The 15,481-nt window shown below is 38.4% G+C and overlaps 1 protein-coding gene and 1 long non-coding RNA gene across 2 annotated transcripts in view; one reads left to right on the top strand and one right to left on the bottom strand.

Annotated features, from left to right (window-relative positions):
- The window catches only part of LOC309630693, a 212,346-nt gene that overhangs the window by 19,456 nt on the left and 177,409 nt on the right, over nucleotides 1-15,481 (top strand). The gene's annotated exons all lie outside the window — the stretch shown is intronic.
- The window catches only part of RRP15 (ribosomal RNA processing 15 homolog), a 47,396-nt gene that overhangs the window by 29,023 nt on the left and 2,892 nt on the right, over nucleotides 1-15,481 (bottom strand). Inside the window, exons 2-4 of the mRNA XM_082395417.1 lie at nucleotides 5,941-6,215; nucleotides 3,402-3,499; nucleotides 803-1,004 (exon numbers count right to left, since the gene is read on the bottom strand). Of these exons, the coding sequence (XP_082251543.1) occupies nucleotides 803-1,004; nucleotides 3,402-3,499; nucleotides 5,941-6,215 (575 nt within the window). The remainder of the gene's footprint in view (nucleotides 1-802; nucleotides 1,005-3,401; nucleotides 3,500-5,940; nucleotides 6,216-15,481) is intronic.

Genomic DNA, 15,481 nt, shown 5'->3' with positions numbered 1-15,481 from the left:
ACTTCAACACTAGGCTAGCATGAAATTCCTAAATGCTCTTCTTGCCAGAGTTCCTATTGTCTTCCCAAAATACAAACAAAAAACTTATGAAAGAAACTCTAGTTTCCTGATTGAAGTACTCTTTGTTGGTGATAGAAACCAAGCCATCAAATGCAACTATGTACTTTGCTTTAATTAAAAAAAAAAACAAAAAAACTCCACAGCCCTTCTGAGAGTAAAGCACATTTCAGAACCGTTCACCTGGTACAGTAAAAAGAAAGCTAGTGGGGTTCATAGGTCAAAGGGCTGGAGAAGCAGAGATTCATGCCAAAGATCATGAAAAGTATTTATGTTCTTCATCTCCCAAACAGCCAAGTATCATCAAAGCTGCCTCAGCACAAGGATGAATTCTCACCATATTTCCCAAAGCTCCAATTCTTCATTATAGAAGTTACACACCATCACAATTACCACTGTGGGTAACAGTCTCAATTGAAGCTGTATCCCTCACTTAGTCTTCTACAAAATGCACAAAATGCAGGATTTCAGATAGGAGAGAGACTGCTCTGTCTCTAAAAAATGTACCTGAATCTACTGGTTCCTGAGTTCTAACAACATCTGTAACTGGCAACTTCCATACTGAATAAGTCATCATGAAATTTAAGAATACAAACTTTTAAATTAGGCTGTGGGCATGTAGAAATTTTAATAAAATCTGAAAAAAAAAAAAAAAAAACAACCCTATAATTCTATAGTATGCTTTTTCACCTCAAAACTCTAAGAGCTGACATCGGATGCACTGAATCCTATCTAACGGTCTTACCTGTTTGGCTTTCGAGTTCTTCCCAGTCAAACTTTTCTCATTTGTGCTTCCTTCCATCCCTCTGAGAACACTGATGAAATCTTTCTTGGAAACAGTTGATATCAGCTTAGCACGCTTTCTAATAGAGCCTCCAGCTTCTTTAACCTTTTCATCAACGTTCTTTTGATGCTTTTGAACAGCATTAAATAATTGCACCACACCCCTATAGAACATAAATGACCAGAGCAATGTAGTTAAATAACAATTACACTAGAACACAAACTCTGAGGACAGAAACAATGTATTTTCACTGCTCAGAAAAGAGGCACTAATTTAATAGGCACTCAAGTGAAAAGCGTTGAATAAATCTGAAAAGTGAACATACATTTCAATGAATGAATACAAATTTCTGAATAGAGAATAAATATATGTGGATTGATTTGTGATTTTTTTTCAGCTTTAGTCTTTCTAAATCAACTTTTGTACCACTAGAACTAAGAATCAGAACTAAGATGTTTTAACACAAACATCTACTTCTCAAAATATAAAGGCTTTACAGTGTAAATGGAATGAGCACAGCCTTTACAGTTAGCTGTCTAATCATTTGATGCTAGGAAAGATTTTCTGGATCTCAATTTCATCTGTAAATGGGAAAAACAATACTCAAGAAGCTTAAAAAGTATTCAGCTATGTTATCTGCAACTCTTATAAGACTAATTTAAAAAAAAATTTTTTGAAGTACTTCGTGCTATAGTTAAACTCACTGAAAGATAAACCCTGAAGATTAAGAACTGTCGTGTCCATTACAGTAGCCACGAGCCACATGTAGCTAGCGAACACACAAAATATGGCCAGTATGAACTGCAATGTGCTCCAAGTTTAAAATACACACTGGATTTTGAAGACTCAGTATGAAAAAGAGAATTTTAAAATATCTTTAATAATTGTTTTATATTGATTACATGCTGAAATAATAATTTGAATATATTGAGTTAAATAAAATTTATTATTTAAATTAATGTCACCTCTTTCTTTTTACTTTTTTCAATGTGGCTATAAGAAAATTTTAAATTACACACGTGGATCACATATTTCTACTGGACAGCATTGATTTAGACCATTAACATCCCTTCCAGCTCTAAAATTCTATAACCTATTAATCTTCCTGCTCTAATCATCACTGGCAGAGGCAATCCGCCACAGGCCCTGAGCATCCCTGCACGTTCTTGCTGGGTTCTTCGAGAACGCAAGGCCCCGACTGCTCTTTACCCAGGCCATTTCTCAGGGTTGTGTTTGCAGTACGCAACCTTGAAAGATGAGGTAATGTCTCCCCCCGGACAAAGAGCAGGCTTGTTACCACTTACCATAAAAGCAATAGATTCCCAGGTACAGAGTTCCTCTCCTGTAACACAACCCACCACAGGCACAGGCATGCATCTAGGGCACCTGCGCTGGCCCCGTGGGACACAGGGAACCAGTGGGAATGTGAAGCTCTGGCTACTGCTTTTGCCGTGAGTAACAAAGTCCTTTGTCTCTGGCCCACAAGCCTCTTGTCTCCTGCCAGCATCGAAGAAACTTTACCAAGCTGGCTTATTTGTTTATGAGGAGGGTAAAATTCCATACCCTTCACAGCAGGGCTGGGACCAAAGTGAGGAGAGTGAGATGCCCAGGGTATAAAATTTAAGGAGGCACTTATTCTCTGGCACTAATCCTGCACTCTTCTAAGCTCTGCATGGGTATTAATTATTTAATTCTCAGAGAAATCCTATAGGGTAGGTATAATATTCTCTCCTTTTTCTAAGGAAAAATAAACTGAGACAGAGAGAAAGTAAGTAAATGCCCAGGGACACCCAGCTCGTCAGTCGGCGTGCTGGCACAGGTCAGTAGTCTGGCTCTACCGCTCACTCTCTGACCCATCCAGCCTCACTGTCTTACTGTACAACAGCCAGACGGACTGTTGTAGGCAAACAGGACATTTACGGGAATTCCACTAAATGTAGCTGCTATACTCGCTAAGTAGCAACCCGACCGCTACCTCTACCGTGGAGCCTGCCGCAACTCCGCTACAGCCTCCCGTCGCATGTTCCCAACACATGAGACGCACCTTTATTTACAAGGAGACTAGAACGCCCATACAGAAGCGGGCAAAGGCCACACAGCAGCCACCAGATTCTATTTATCTTTGAACACAGAGGGCAACAAAGGAATGTTTGGTGCCAATGATAAACAAAATGCTGAGTGAAAGGACAGCACGAAGCGGCTATCATGTGTAATTTGTTAAGTCATATAGGGCAAAATAACAAAAATAATCACCTAGTGCCATAATTTAAGACAAGCATCCTAAGAGAAATGCAGTAAGAGGTCTGATTATACCGTTCTTGTGACTATAAAATACAAGACGATATGAAACAGGTTCATACCAAATATCCACTTAGCACGTTATATTCTTGCCTCATGAGACCTCCAAAATCTGTGGTTGAATCCAGTATTAAATAGGCAGGCTGAGATATAAATCACTTGGCTCTGAGAAGGCAGACCTTAAGAATCAAACCTAGTCAGAAATGGATCACTACACAGCTTTAGAGTACTTATTTTTTAAAGGGCAAGAACACTGTCTTACCTCGTTGCGATTCTCTGAAGATTTCTCTCTGTTTCTTTGTCTTTGACAACATCTGGCTTTACTCTGCACATCATTTCCCATTCCCGCTTCTTATCAAGCTGTGTTATAAATATTGTTATGTGAAAGAATATTAGGCATTTTTGAAAGTGCAGCATACTTTGATATGATACTCTGTGAAAGGACAAAGGTAATAAATCATTCTGGCTTAGTTTGTCACGGGGACTTTCAAAAGCCCACACTTTCAGGGGTCCGGCTCAGGGAGCCTGTGGTTAGCACTCCGAGTGTCACGTGAGAGGCACCAAGTGCGCTGACGGCAGGCTCTCCGACAGCAGGGGCCTGGAGAGCCGCCAGCGCGAAGCGCCAGGCAGGACGAGGCGGGGGGAGAGGAGCCGCGTTCCCCGCCTGCCATCAGCAGATCCTCAGAGGGGAGCATCAGCGGGGCTCCAAACCACCCTCTTCTGTAACCACAAGTTTAAATACCGTTTCTCTTTATTTTTAGAAACTGACTTCCTCAGCAGTCAGAATTATTAAGAATTTGTATCAGCTTTGAAAAGAATAGCGTCATATCCAGATATACCCTGTTTATACAGTGACTATTTTTCTTTTCTCTTATGGCACATCTGACCAATATCCTTGCCATATATGGCACATCGGTCACAAACTACAGCAAATTGATTCTTTGCTATAATGCAGAAATAGAAAGGGATCAGGAGATAAGGAAGTCCCAAAGACAACATAATCTAATTCAAAACTGTTTTCCGGGGGTATCCTGGTCTCAGGTACCTGATTTGATACACGGCTTCTCCAGGTCCCCTCCTCGGGCCAACCTATCACCAGTATCAAATATACTGAATATGATGAATTAATCACCAAGAAGCTGATGAACATCAAAACCAGTAAGAACCAGTGGAAAAAAGTCTCCTTTTATCTTTTCCTTTTCTCCATTCATTTAATCTCTCATTTTGTATTAATAAAAACATCTGATCACGGTTAAAACCAAATCTTTGCTCTTGCTATCAAGATTACTCTGATTCCTTTTTAAAGGAGTAGATTCTTCCCCAAATCATGTAATTTAACTATCATGAAATTCATTATCAGACTATGCCAGAAATAAAAAAATCTTACTTTTAAAACAGTTGATTCTTAATTTTCTACTGTACCCAGGGGATAACAGGCATGCAGGATCCCAAAATATTTTTTAACTTTGAAATGTGTACTTTTATATTTATGATTAGAAATAAGTAGCCAATATTCTGGAAACCAGTAATATATAACATTAAAAAACGATGATAATTTACATAGACTCTACCCAGAAATATACACTCAGAGTGCTTGTGGCTGCTGTGTTGTGTTTCTGGTGTCCACACACGTGCTTTCACGCATTATGTAGACAGTACCGTCTCTAGCACTCAAAGCTCTGGCCTAGAGCAGAGTTACAGACTCGTTTCTGTTGGCTTCAAAAGGCTGTCCTCTCACTGGAACACTAGGACCACAGGTAATTAAGGATTAAAGCCTCTTCTAGCTTTTGCCAGATAAAAAACAAAGATTCCAATTTTCAGTTGAAAAGCTACCAGTAAGATTTAGAGATAAAACTGATCTTAAATAAAGTACAATGAGAATATCGAATTAATAAAAGAGCACGTGGTTTCTAAGAGCAGCACTTGAAAAGCTCCATCTTTATACAGCCTCTTACAGAGCCAGCCAGTATTAGGAACAAAGAAAACATTCATCTTGAAACAAGATAAGGGGATGGTGAACTTAAAAGGAAATAAATGCCATTGAAATCTATTTTTCTTTCATTTTTACCTATAACATAACTCTTGGAAATGAGTACTTTTATATTGTCAGTACGATTGTAGAAAGTTATTTTTCTCTCATTAAAAAATAATACCTATTTCAGTAACCAAATATTTTTAGACATAGAAATACCTCATCAGGGGATATAAAACCTTACTATTGTTTCTCTATCTCTGTAATACACAACAGCAAACTTAAGTCCAACTTTTGGCCTTTCCCTTTCATTAGTAGGCGGCACTAGTCTAACTTCTTCCACCAGTGGTTTAACAAAAGGTACCAGGAATTCAAGTTTATCCAACAGTGAAATAGTTTGTTTTCAGAACTGCAACCAACCCCTGACAATGACATCATCAAAGATTTATACCATAAAACAGATTCTGAGCAAAAAGTAACTAACATGATTCTATTAGTTCAGACTTAATAAAGTTAGTATCTGGACGGCTAAGTTGAATAAGATATTCAAACCCAGGAGTCATTGTCACATGTATAACTGCTTGATTTTAAAAGGATACATTTCCTTGGCGTTTACATTTCTATTGCTTTGCTTAGATGAACAACAAGTGAGCTTGCTCAACAGAATGATTCAGACTAGACCTCTGAACACAACCTTGGTTATGCACCCTCACATAAAACGCAAGTTACAAACTGTAATGTTAACTGGACAAACACTGCAGGGAACAATCTGGTGCAGATAAGAACTAGACTAGACAAGCTAATCTACAGAACAACTGGTAGGACACACCTGTTTTCTTTTCTCTAGTCTCTCTTGCTTCGACTTCTCTTTTTCCTTTTCCAGCTCTTTGTTTTTGACCAGAATGGTGGGTTTACTTTTAGGAGTCTTCTTGCTAAGGATTTTAGCCATGGCATCTGCCCAGCCCACGTTAGTTCCAACATTAGCTTCTACGGCATCTTCACTGCCATCGCCACAGGGCTCAGCTTCATCCTCATTGTCAGCTTCTATTGCTTCTTCACCAGAGGAAAAGTGATCCTTTTCCGATCCACAGCTTCCTACAGAACCTAAGAGTAGAAACAAATTAAACTTTAAAACCAGAGGCAGACCTTGGCAAGGCCATGGTAAGACCCCGGGGGCCCTTCCTAAGGCTAATGGTTCTCCATCAGTCTCCATTCTTGCAAGAGGAGATTCTTCCGAGTCCCACAGCTGCAGTAATAGCGGAGAATGGCAGGACCCTCCATCCTACTGCCATCCTCCCCCAAAGACCTGGCCCAGCCATATCGACGGGGAGCCCACAGTGGCTTCAGCACCCAGGACCCAGGGAATAGAAAAAAATCCAACAGCCCTACCACGTCTTGTCATCAAGGTGGTGACAGACGCTGACATGGTGCCAGTGCAGACTGTGTTCAAATCCCCAGGCTTTGTGTCATTAAACTACTTGTAGAGACTAATGAAGGTTACTTTAAAAACAAATAACAACAAAAACTTTAATCTGTCAAGAAAATGGTATAGTGCTCCCATGGCACAGAGAAGTCAGATTAAGTTCTCTGAGGGCTTTGGCCCAGATGTTTAAAATTCTGAATTTGTGTGCAGAAAAATCTAAAAACCAACTTCCTTTTATAGAATCTGCATATGACATTAATCAATTGGGGGTGTTTCAACATTTTTTAAAAATAATCTAATGAAGTGATATGTGCCCAGGGTTTGACTGCACTGCTGGGTGACTGAGTGAAAATATCAAGTTCTGGGTTGAGGATACAAATTCGTATACTGTTGAATTTTCTCAGGCAGAACCACCAAAACAAGCATATGCAGGTTACCAGCAAACTATGTCATCATGTAAGATTCAAATGGCTGTGATCAGAGGAGTGGCCTAAACAACAATCCAGTTGGTGACCTTACTCGAAAATCAACTTGCCAAGAAGCTCTGGGTACTTTTAAGTTTTGCAGCCTATCTCAAATTCTGAAGCTCACTGTACTTTAACAACAAGAACACAAGCGCCTGCACGGTGTGTGGGTAACTATATGATCCAGAGCCTTCTGAAAAGCTTCTGCTTTGTTCTTCAGAAACCTATGGAACTATTAGGAAATACTTCAAAAGTAGTTTTATATCAGCTTATGGCTACGATCAAAGTGAAAGGAACTGAATGTGTAGTCAGCTCTTCAATTCTGAGTGATCCTCCCTAAACTCTTGACTTTAAGCCATGAATTAAGAGGACTGCTGAAAAGACCTGACTTTTAGCTAGTCGTCATTATATTTGCTTTTTGGTATTACTTTTGCATAATACCTTTATTTTTTAATTGTTGAGAATTCATGAAATAAAAGGATGGAAAACTAAACATTTAACATATTGAAACTAAACTTGTAACATATTAGAAAAAAGCAAATAAAAATATATAAAACAAAACATTTTATACACATATAAAACTGAGCCTCAAGCATAGGAGTAAAAAATGAAGTTATCTTCAAAAAATTAACAGAACAATACATAAACTAGAGTTGAACACAGAGAGTAAAATAATACTTTACATTTTTAAAAAGCATGATCTTAAAACATAAAGTATGTTAATGGTATCAAAAAATATTAAAGGAAACGATAAAGAAGCAAGAATCACTAATAATTCTACTGCCCTAATGTGCTGCATATTTCTTAATAAAGAGAAAGAATTTTTTTAAAGAGAAATTAATTTGCCACGTATTTAATTTGAAGCCTCCTCTGTATCCTGTATGCTGGGCAAGTTTAAGAAATCTGAGAACATGACTAGGATTTGACATGCAAATCTAAGGTGATATAAGAAATCTTAGTGCCTGCAATATAAGAAAAAGTATCTAAATTTTGCCAAACAAAAGCTGAAAGCACTATCATTCAATGAAAATCTGAGTTTCTGCTATATACCAGATTCCAGAGTCACATTATTTTTCCCCCAGAAGCATCTCCTAGGATCAGTGTTCCCTGGAAAGTAGGTTGAGAAACAAAGTTTGGAGAATGTAGTTAGCTGAAAAACATGTTAAAATTGCATATGTTTATTCCTCAGTCAGCAGCACTAGACAGGTACTAGTAACAAAATAAATAATTCTTTGAAAATTACTTCTTCTAAGTAAGCATTTATCCAAATGTAAAGAGGCACAACAGCTTAAAAGTTTGTGTCAATGAAGAATCTCTGAGTGATTAAAAGCAGAAGTCTTTACTAGCTCCTGGTAAAATGTCAAAACTACAACACTGACATCTAGTGTTTTGTCCTGATGAATTCACACACAAATTGCAGCGAATTTCACAGTTTCACCTACACTGTAAATGCAGCCAAAGGCTTTATGGTTGTGTAAGCCACTCCAATTCTCCATTTCTAAACCCTGGCTATTTTTCTTTGGTTTGTTTCTTACCCAGCCTGACTACCACAACATGCATGTTATGGACACAATAAATCCATGACGTTTTATAACACCATTGCATACAACCTGCACTTACCCCACCAATTAAAAAAAAAAAAAAAAAATCCCAGAATAATTTACTGACGTCATAGTTTTTCTTTTATTATTTTTTTTAAGAAGCTCTATCTCAGAAGTTTTTAGTCACGCATTCACTGCCAATGGAAATGATGATATTTTATAGAAATTTAAAATGCCAATGTAATGAGGTCTTCCAGCATACTAAAAATCAGGATTTACTTCTAGGATACCAAAGATAATCACTATGCAAATCAGAAAATAGAACTGGTCCTTAAAAACTTACTATAGCCTATGAGGACGAGATTCTTTGAATTGACCATGAACTGATATTTAGAAGAAGTTAAGTGGATGTAGACAAGCAAAAAATTCCTTTTCAGTCGTGTGTGTTATTTTAAACATTAACTCTAATTCTGCATTCTATTTAAAAATCTGGAAATTAAGGAAGGGCTACAGAGAATGCTTACTGGAAGTAATAACTCGAGGTTCCAACAGAACTTTCTGCATTCGTGGACATGTCCTATTATCAGAGCTGCCCACTAGTCACCAGCCACAAGAGCCTACTGAGTACTTCAAATGTGGCTAGTACAGCTGAGTCACTGAATTTTTAACTTTATTTAATTTTAGTTACTTTAAATTTAAAGTGACTAGTGGCTATCATATTGGACAGGGCAGGGTTAGACCTCTGAGATAATGAGGTAGACACAGGCATTTCTCCATCTCTTGCTGCCTTTTCCCCAAACTTCCACCATCCTTTCAAACTTGCCATCTGTCCCTGATGCCAGATATATGGTTAGCTGCTGGCAGAAAAGTGAGCTATTTACCTTAGCCTTTGGAACTGGGATAAAGTTTTTAAAGAAGACTCGCAGTCCTTCAATATTTACCAAGTAATCGTGGATGAAGACGAAGGAAGGGGAAAATGAAAAATCAAATTCTCCTTGAAGAAGCCAAATGTTTAGTAGGATATGTAAATCAGTTAAAACCAATTGTAAAATTTGGTTTTACAATCTGTAAAATTTGTAAGTGTTCTTCTAAAAGAAAAACAACGAAGAAAAGGGTGATTGTTTAGGGGTATCTTTTACAAAGATGATTTCAAGTTGTTTCTTAAAAGTAAAGCAAGAGTTTGAATGACAAGAGAAGGAAAAAGGCCAAAGAAATAAGTTTCTACAATGAGGGCAACTGAAAGAGGCAGGGGGCAAGATCACTGAATCTAGAACCAAAAACATCCTAGATTTGAGTCAATGCTCTGTATTAAAATTAAAACTATTATTGTAATCATCATTCTTATTGACATTCCAGGCAGAAGAAACCAGCATGTCCAAAAGCATGGGAATGTTGAAGAAGGTAAGATATTTATAAAATAGCAAGAAGTTCACACTGGCTGAAACTGGAGATTTGGGGATTGGATGGTAAGAATTGGGTATGAAAAGCTGGCTGGTTTACATAAATAAGCTGGTCTGATTTACCATCCAAGAAATAAAATATACATCAAGCCCCAAGTTCTGCACTATAGGTGTGTACTTCCACTAAGTGGCCAAACTGCTAGTGCTTTTTTCTCTTAACACCTACCTCAAGTTCTTACTTCTAAAAAAGTTTCTCTATTGGATTAAGAAGGTTGTTCTTTTAAAATACAAATATCATCTGGGAGCATTAAGGCTATTGGTTAACCTTGATATTACTTCACACCGTTAGAATTTACTCTAAATCAAATAGAACTCTCATAAAAATTTGACTGAGATCAGCTAGCAGTGGTGGTTAAAGAGTAAAGACACAGAACTCAGGCTGCCTGATTCAATCTTAACTCCAGACACAAATCTATGTGACTTTTCTGAAGGTTTTTATGTTCTCAACCTTAATTTCCTTGTCTGTACAAATGGCAATAAAATAGTATCTACTTCATCGGGTTTTGTGATAATTAAATGAGTTAATATATACAAAGTTCTTAAAGAGTGCCTAGCCCATAGTAAATGTTTACATGTCAATTACACAACACACACGACACAAACAATGTGGCTGTGGAGAAGAGAGGAACAAAGAAGAAATAACGCTGGTGGCTGGAATCTACAGGACATGTGAGGTGCTGAATGGGAAGCTTTAGATGATCAGTTACAGCACAGGGGTTAAGAGCTCAGATTATAAAATTAGGCAGACTTGGCGCTATGTCCTGTTTCCGTTACTTCCTACCAGCGTAATCTTGGGCAGGTTACCTAATCCCTGTGTCTCTGTAAAACGGGAATAAAAACAGTACCTACCTCAGTGGGTTGTTATGATGATTAAATAACACAGGAAAAGCACTTAGCACAGCCCTGGCACATAGCAGGCACTAAACAGATGACAGTAACCAGAAGACAGACAAAGATACTAAGAACCTGGGAGCCAGAGCAGGGGGGAATCCCAAAAGCTTTCAAAAGGATGCCAAAAAACAGGGGGGGAAGGGGGAATAAATTGTCCTTCCACTGTAATTCTACCCCCAGTCTTGGCTATCGCCTATAACCCCTGCACCAGGCGTTCATGGTGAGAAGCCACCTCTGACTCTATTTCCGAAGTGGTCGATGTCTCCATCCTACAGCTTTCCGAGCACTCTAAAACAGGTGTTTAGGGCTAGGTGCTATTTAAAACACTTTTTATGCGTTATCATTTAATCCTCACAATACTCTTTGAGTTGCTATTATTATTCTATTTCCAAAGGGAATGGTTCTGAAGCTTAGAAAAGTTAAAAAAAATGTCCAAAGTCACAAAGTTAATAAGGTAGGATGACAGGGCTGTTGATTTCTAAGGCACTACAAAGCTTTGAATCAAAGATTCAGCTCAGACTAATGTATACTGAACTAATGCAGAAAGTATTCACAAAATAGCTTAATAAAGCTTGAATTAAAAAGGAATTTCTCTCTAGGCCACAGTTAACAGAAGAGCCATTGCTCGCACCCATTCTCATTTCGCCCCTAGTTATGCAGAGCTCTACAAAACCACTGCCCCCCACTCCAGGTGTAAATCATCTGTTCCGATCATGTCACGTGATCTTTCCTGCCCATTAGTACTTAATTTAGAATATTCAAAATTGATACTTGAAAACTTTTTTAAAAAGCATTTACCTCTTAAAAAAAAAAAATGAAGTTACCCCAGGTTTCCATAAAAATAACCAAAAATAAAATGAAAGTTCTACCACAGGACAAACTATTGGATGTGATTACTGTGTGCTATCTGGGCAAGCCAGAGCAGACAGAGCCTGGAAGTAGTCTGTTTCCTGAGTCTGTCCTATAAATTGCTAAACCACTCAAGTAGGACTATGATATACTTCATTTCTTAGGCATGTTCCTTTGCTATTTAAGTAACTTAAATGATGAAGGAGGCTATAAGCTACAGTTTGATGAAAAGCCCATTTATCTGCTAGGTTATTACATCTTGAATACTGTTTTGTAGTTTATCAAAAATGAAGGGGGGATTCCCTGGTGGCGCAGTGGTTGAGTTTGCCTGCCAATGCAGGGGACATGGGTTCGAGCCCTGGTCTGGGGGGATCCCACATGCCGCGGAGCGACTAGGCCCGTGAGCCACAACTACTGAGCCTGCGCGTCTGGAGGCTGTGCTCCGCAACAAGAGAGGCCGCGATAGTGAGAGGCCCGCGCACCGCGATGAAGAGTGGCCCCCGCTTGCCGCAACTAGAGAAAGCCCTCGCACAGGAACGAAGACCCAACACAGCCAAAAAATTAAAAAATATATATAAAATAAATAAATATATAAATTTAAATAGCAAATAAATAAATAAAAAAATAAAGGGATAGCTCCTAGGACCTTCTAAACTGATTGTTACCAAGTCTTGTGTTAGAAGTATATGGCCATTTTTCAAGTATGTAACCAGACAATTCAGAAAAAAATGAAATTACCATTCCTCCCTACTAGTTTATAGGCATATGGACACATTCTATGAGGGAGGGGTCAATCACTTCATGGCACTGGACCAAGGCTTTTTTCATTTGGGTTGATTCACTGACTACAGAGCTTTTTTTTTTTTTTTTTTAATAAAGACTATTAGTTTAAGAAGCAAGTAGGGGGGCTTCCCTAGTGGCGCAGTGGTTGAGAATCTGCCTGCCGATGCAGGGGACACGGGTTCGAGCCCTGGTCTGGGAGGATCCCACATGCCGCGGAGCAACTAGGCCCGTGAGCCACAACTACTGAGCCTGCGCGTCTGGAGACTGTGCTCCGCAACAAGAGAGGCCGCGACAGTGACAGGCCCGCGCACCGCGATGAAGAGTGGCCCCCGCTTGCCGCAACTAGAGAAAGCCCTCGCACGGAAACGAAGACCCAACACAGCCATAAATAAATAAATAAATAAATAAACCCAAAGTTTAAAAAAAAAAAAAATTAAAAAAAAAGCAAGTAGGTATTGTGTCTAAACCTCCAACAGTGCATAAATTCCATAAATCTGAGTAGGTCAATGATAACTCAGAGGTAGAGGTTATCATACTCCTCTTTATAATACTTGATATCATCACCAGTGTTCTCATTTTTTTCACCTGAGTTGATTTACTGACTGGGAAGGCTGGATGTGCCTGTGTTTTTTATTTAGACTACAAACTTAAGAGCCAAGTATACATTGTATCTACACCTCCAACAAGGTATCAATTCAGTAAATCTGAGTGGTTCCAGGTTAACTCACTTACGGGTGACATCCTCTCCTTTATAATGCTTGACATTTATGTGTTACTCGAACGCTGACTATATAGCATGTTACCTTTCACATACCTCTGATTCGTGATCATCCGCAATTTTACTATGACCAAATTTCAAACCCTACTGAAGAGTATTACAATTTACCAAAACTTCACCCTGAATCATTTTGCTGTCATTCAAGCTTATATTACATACAACTTCTGTTAATTTTTAACTTCAGTTAAAAATACCTGGTACATGAGAAAAGAGTATAAAAATCACATTAAGAGAGGTTTCCAATTTATAATAAATGGATATTGAGTACTACACCATGTTTCAGGATTTATGCCAAGTTCTGAGACACAGCTGTAACCAAAGCTTTCAAGGTCTCTCCCCACAGAACTAGGAAACTTCTGCAAAGTCTGACAAATAATACTTAAGAGTTTTACACTCATAAAAGCACAATTTTCTACCTTTCTTATACAATGTGTCAAAAGAAGTTAAAGCCAGAAGATAAAAAATAAAGTTAAAACAACACATGGGTTATACCTGTGTGTTTCCTATGGAATTTAAGTAGCATCTTGCTAAAGGAAGTTGTTTTCAAATGTTGATATAAGGCACATCCCTATCAATTTTTATGAACCAATTAAAATTCAAAGATAAGTCTCTAATTCAATTTCCTGATAAAATGAGCTGGTACACTTTAATAATAAGCCTATAATTTGCTGATTCCTCATGTGTCTGAAGTCAGCTTCAATCGTCTGCCTTTATAATCTCTCAGAATCCATTCTCTGTAAATTTTTGATAACTTAATAGTTCTGCCAAGGCCACATGTACACAACAAGGTGTGAGCCTTGAGGAGTAAGCAGCCGTCAGATTGTGGAGGCTGGGTATGCAGACTATCACCAGTTCACAATGATACAGTCCATCCTCCTTATTCACTGGATTCTGTATTTGGGAAAATGAAATTATGAATTCAGCCTTGCAAATATTAAGTGTGAGGTATCTATGGAACAACTAAGCATAGACAACCCATAGTTGTCAAAATCACTATTATTAATCCTGAATTTTACCACAAATACATGACTAAATGATTAGATTATGGAGTAAGAAGGACAGAATTAAGAGACAACATCCTGCAACTATGGACTGAACACTTTTCCACTGGGAGGCATATGGAAACAGTATCTCCAAGCCTCTGTCTCCTCATCTGTAAAACAGAAACGCCATCAGCTACCTTGCAGGGTTACCAGAGGAAATTCTAACCTTCTTTCTGGAGAAAGCTCCAGCTTATAAACATCACGGTTATCAAGGGCTGGAAGGCTTACTGGGTGGTCAAGAGATGGGACTAGCAGTTTTGTTAGATCAGAAAAAATGTCATGATCATTAATCCAAGTATTTATGAGTAGGTGCCTTGTGCCAAACATTAAATGCTTTACATATATGAGCTCACTGAATCTTTGCAACAATCCTGAGGAGACACGTATCACCTCCATTTTAAGGATCAGGAAACTGAGGCAGGTCATAGTAAATAAGCAGTACAAACAAAGGTGCCTCATACAACTGAGTAAAAGTGATCATTCATTTCTAGAGATAATACATGGTATTAGGAGAAAAGAAGGAAGGTTGGAAGAAGTGAGGAAGGAACGAAGACTACACAGTTGTAAACAGCGGAAGGAATGCTACAGAAATCTGACCACAATAACACCCCTTAGTGATGGAACCTTCTTGAGTGGAAGAAAAATCTGTCTCAACACCAAGGTTTCCTCATACCCAATCTTTCTTAGGATTCTATGCCCCTGCTCTTTTACTTTCCGGGGAGCTTTTTTTTTTTTTTGATCATCTCTATCCTCCTGGTTCCTCAACCGTATCAGGGGAGTCAGGGGTGAGAGTAAAGGCTCTAGAGCAAACTTCAATAATGGTTTTGTCATTTACCAACTTGTTTATCAGCTTATGCATTGGCGGAGCAAGATAAAACCTCTCTGTGTCTCAGTTTCTTATAAGTAAAATGAGGATAATAACCCTGTCTCACAGGGTTGTTGTCAGAATTAAAGTGATACATAGGGAGCTTAGAACAGTACCTAAGCTAATATTATTGTTGTTATTAACCTAATTCCTCTAACAGTATAGTACACCCAAAATTTATGGTGCTACAAGTTTAGTTGGAAGTTGGTTATCTGGAAAATTGAATGCTTTCCTTCTGAAACACATTTCAAGTGGGGACCTTCTCTCTGTCTT

This window comes from Balaenoptera borealis (genome assembly GCF_965194805.1).
Source record: "Balaenoptera borealis genome assembly, chromosome: 1".
Classification (NCBI taxonomy): domain Eukaryota; kingdom Metazoa; phylum Chordata; class Mammalia; order Artiodactyla; family Balaenopteridae; genus Balaenoptera; species Balaenoptera borealis.
The sequence above is the reverse complement of the archived record's forward strand: the minus strand, read 5'-3'. Positions and strand labels throughout refer to the sequence as shown.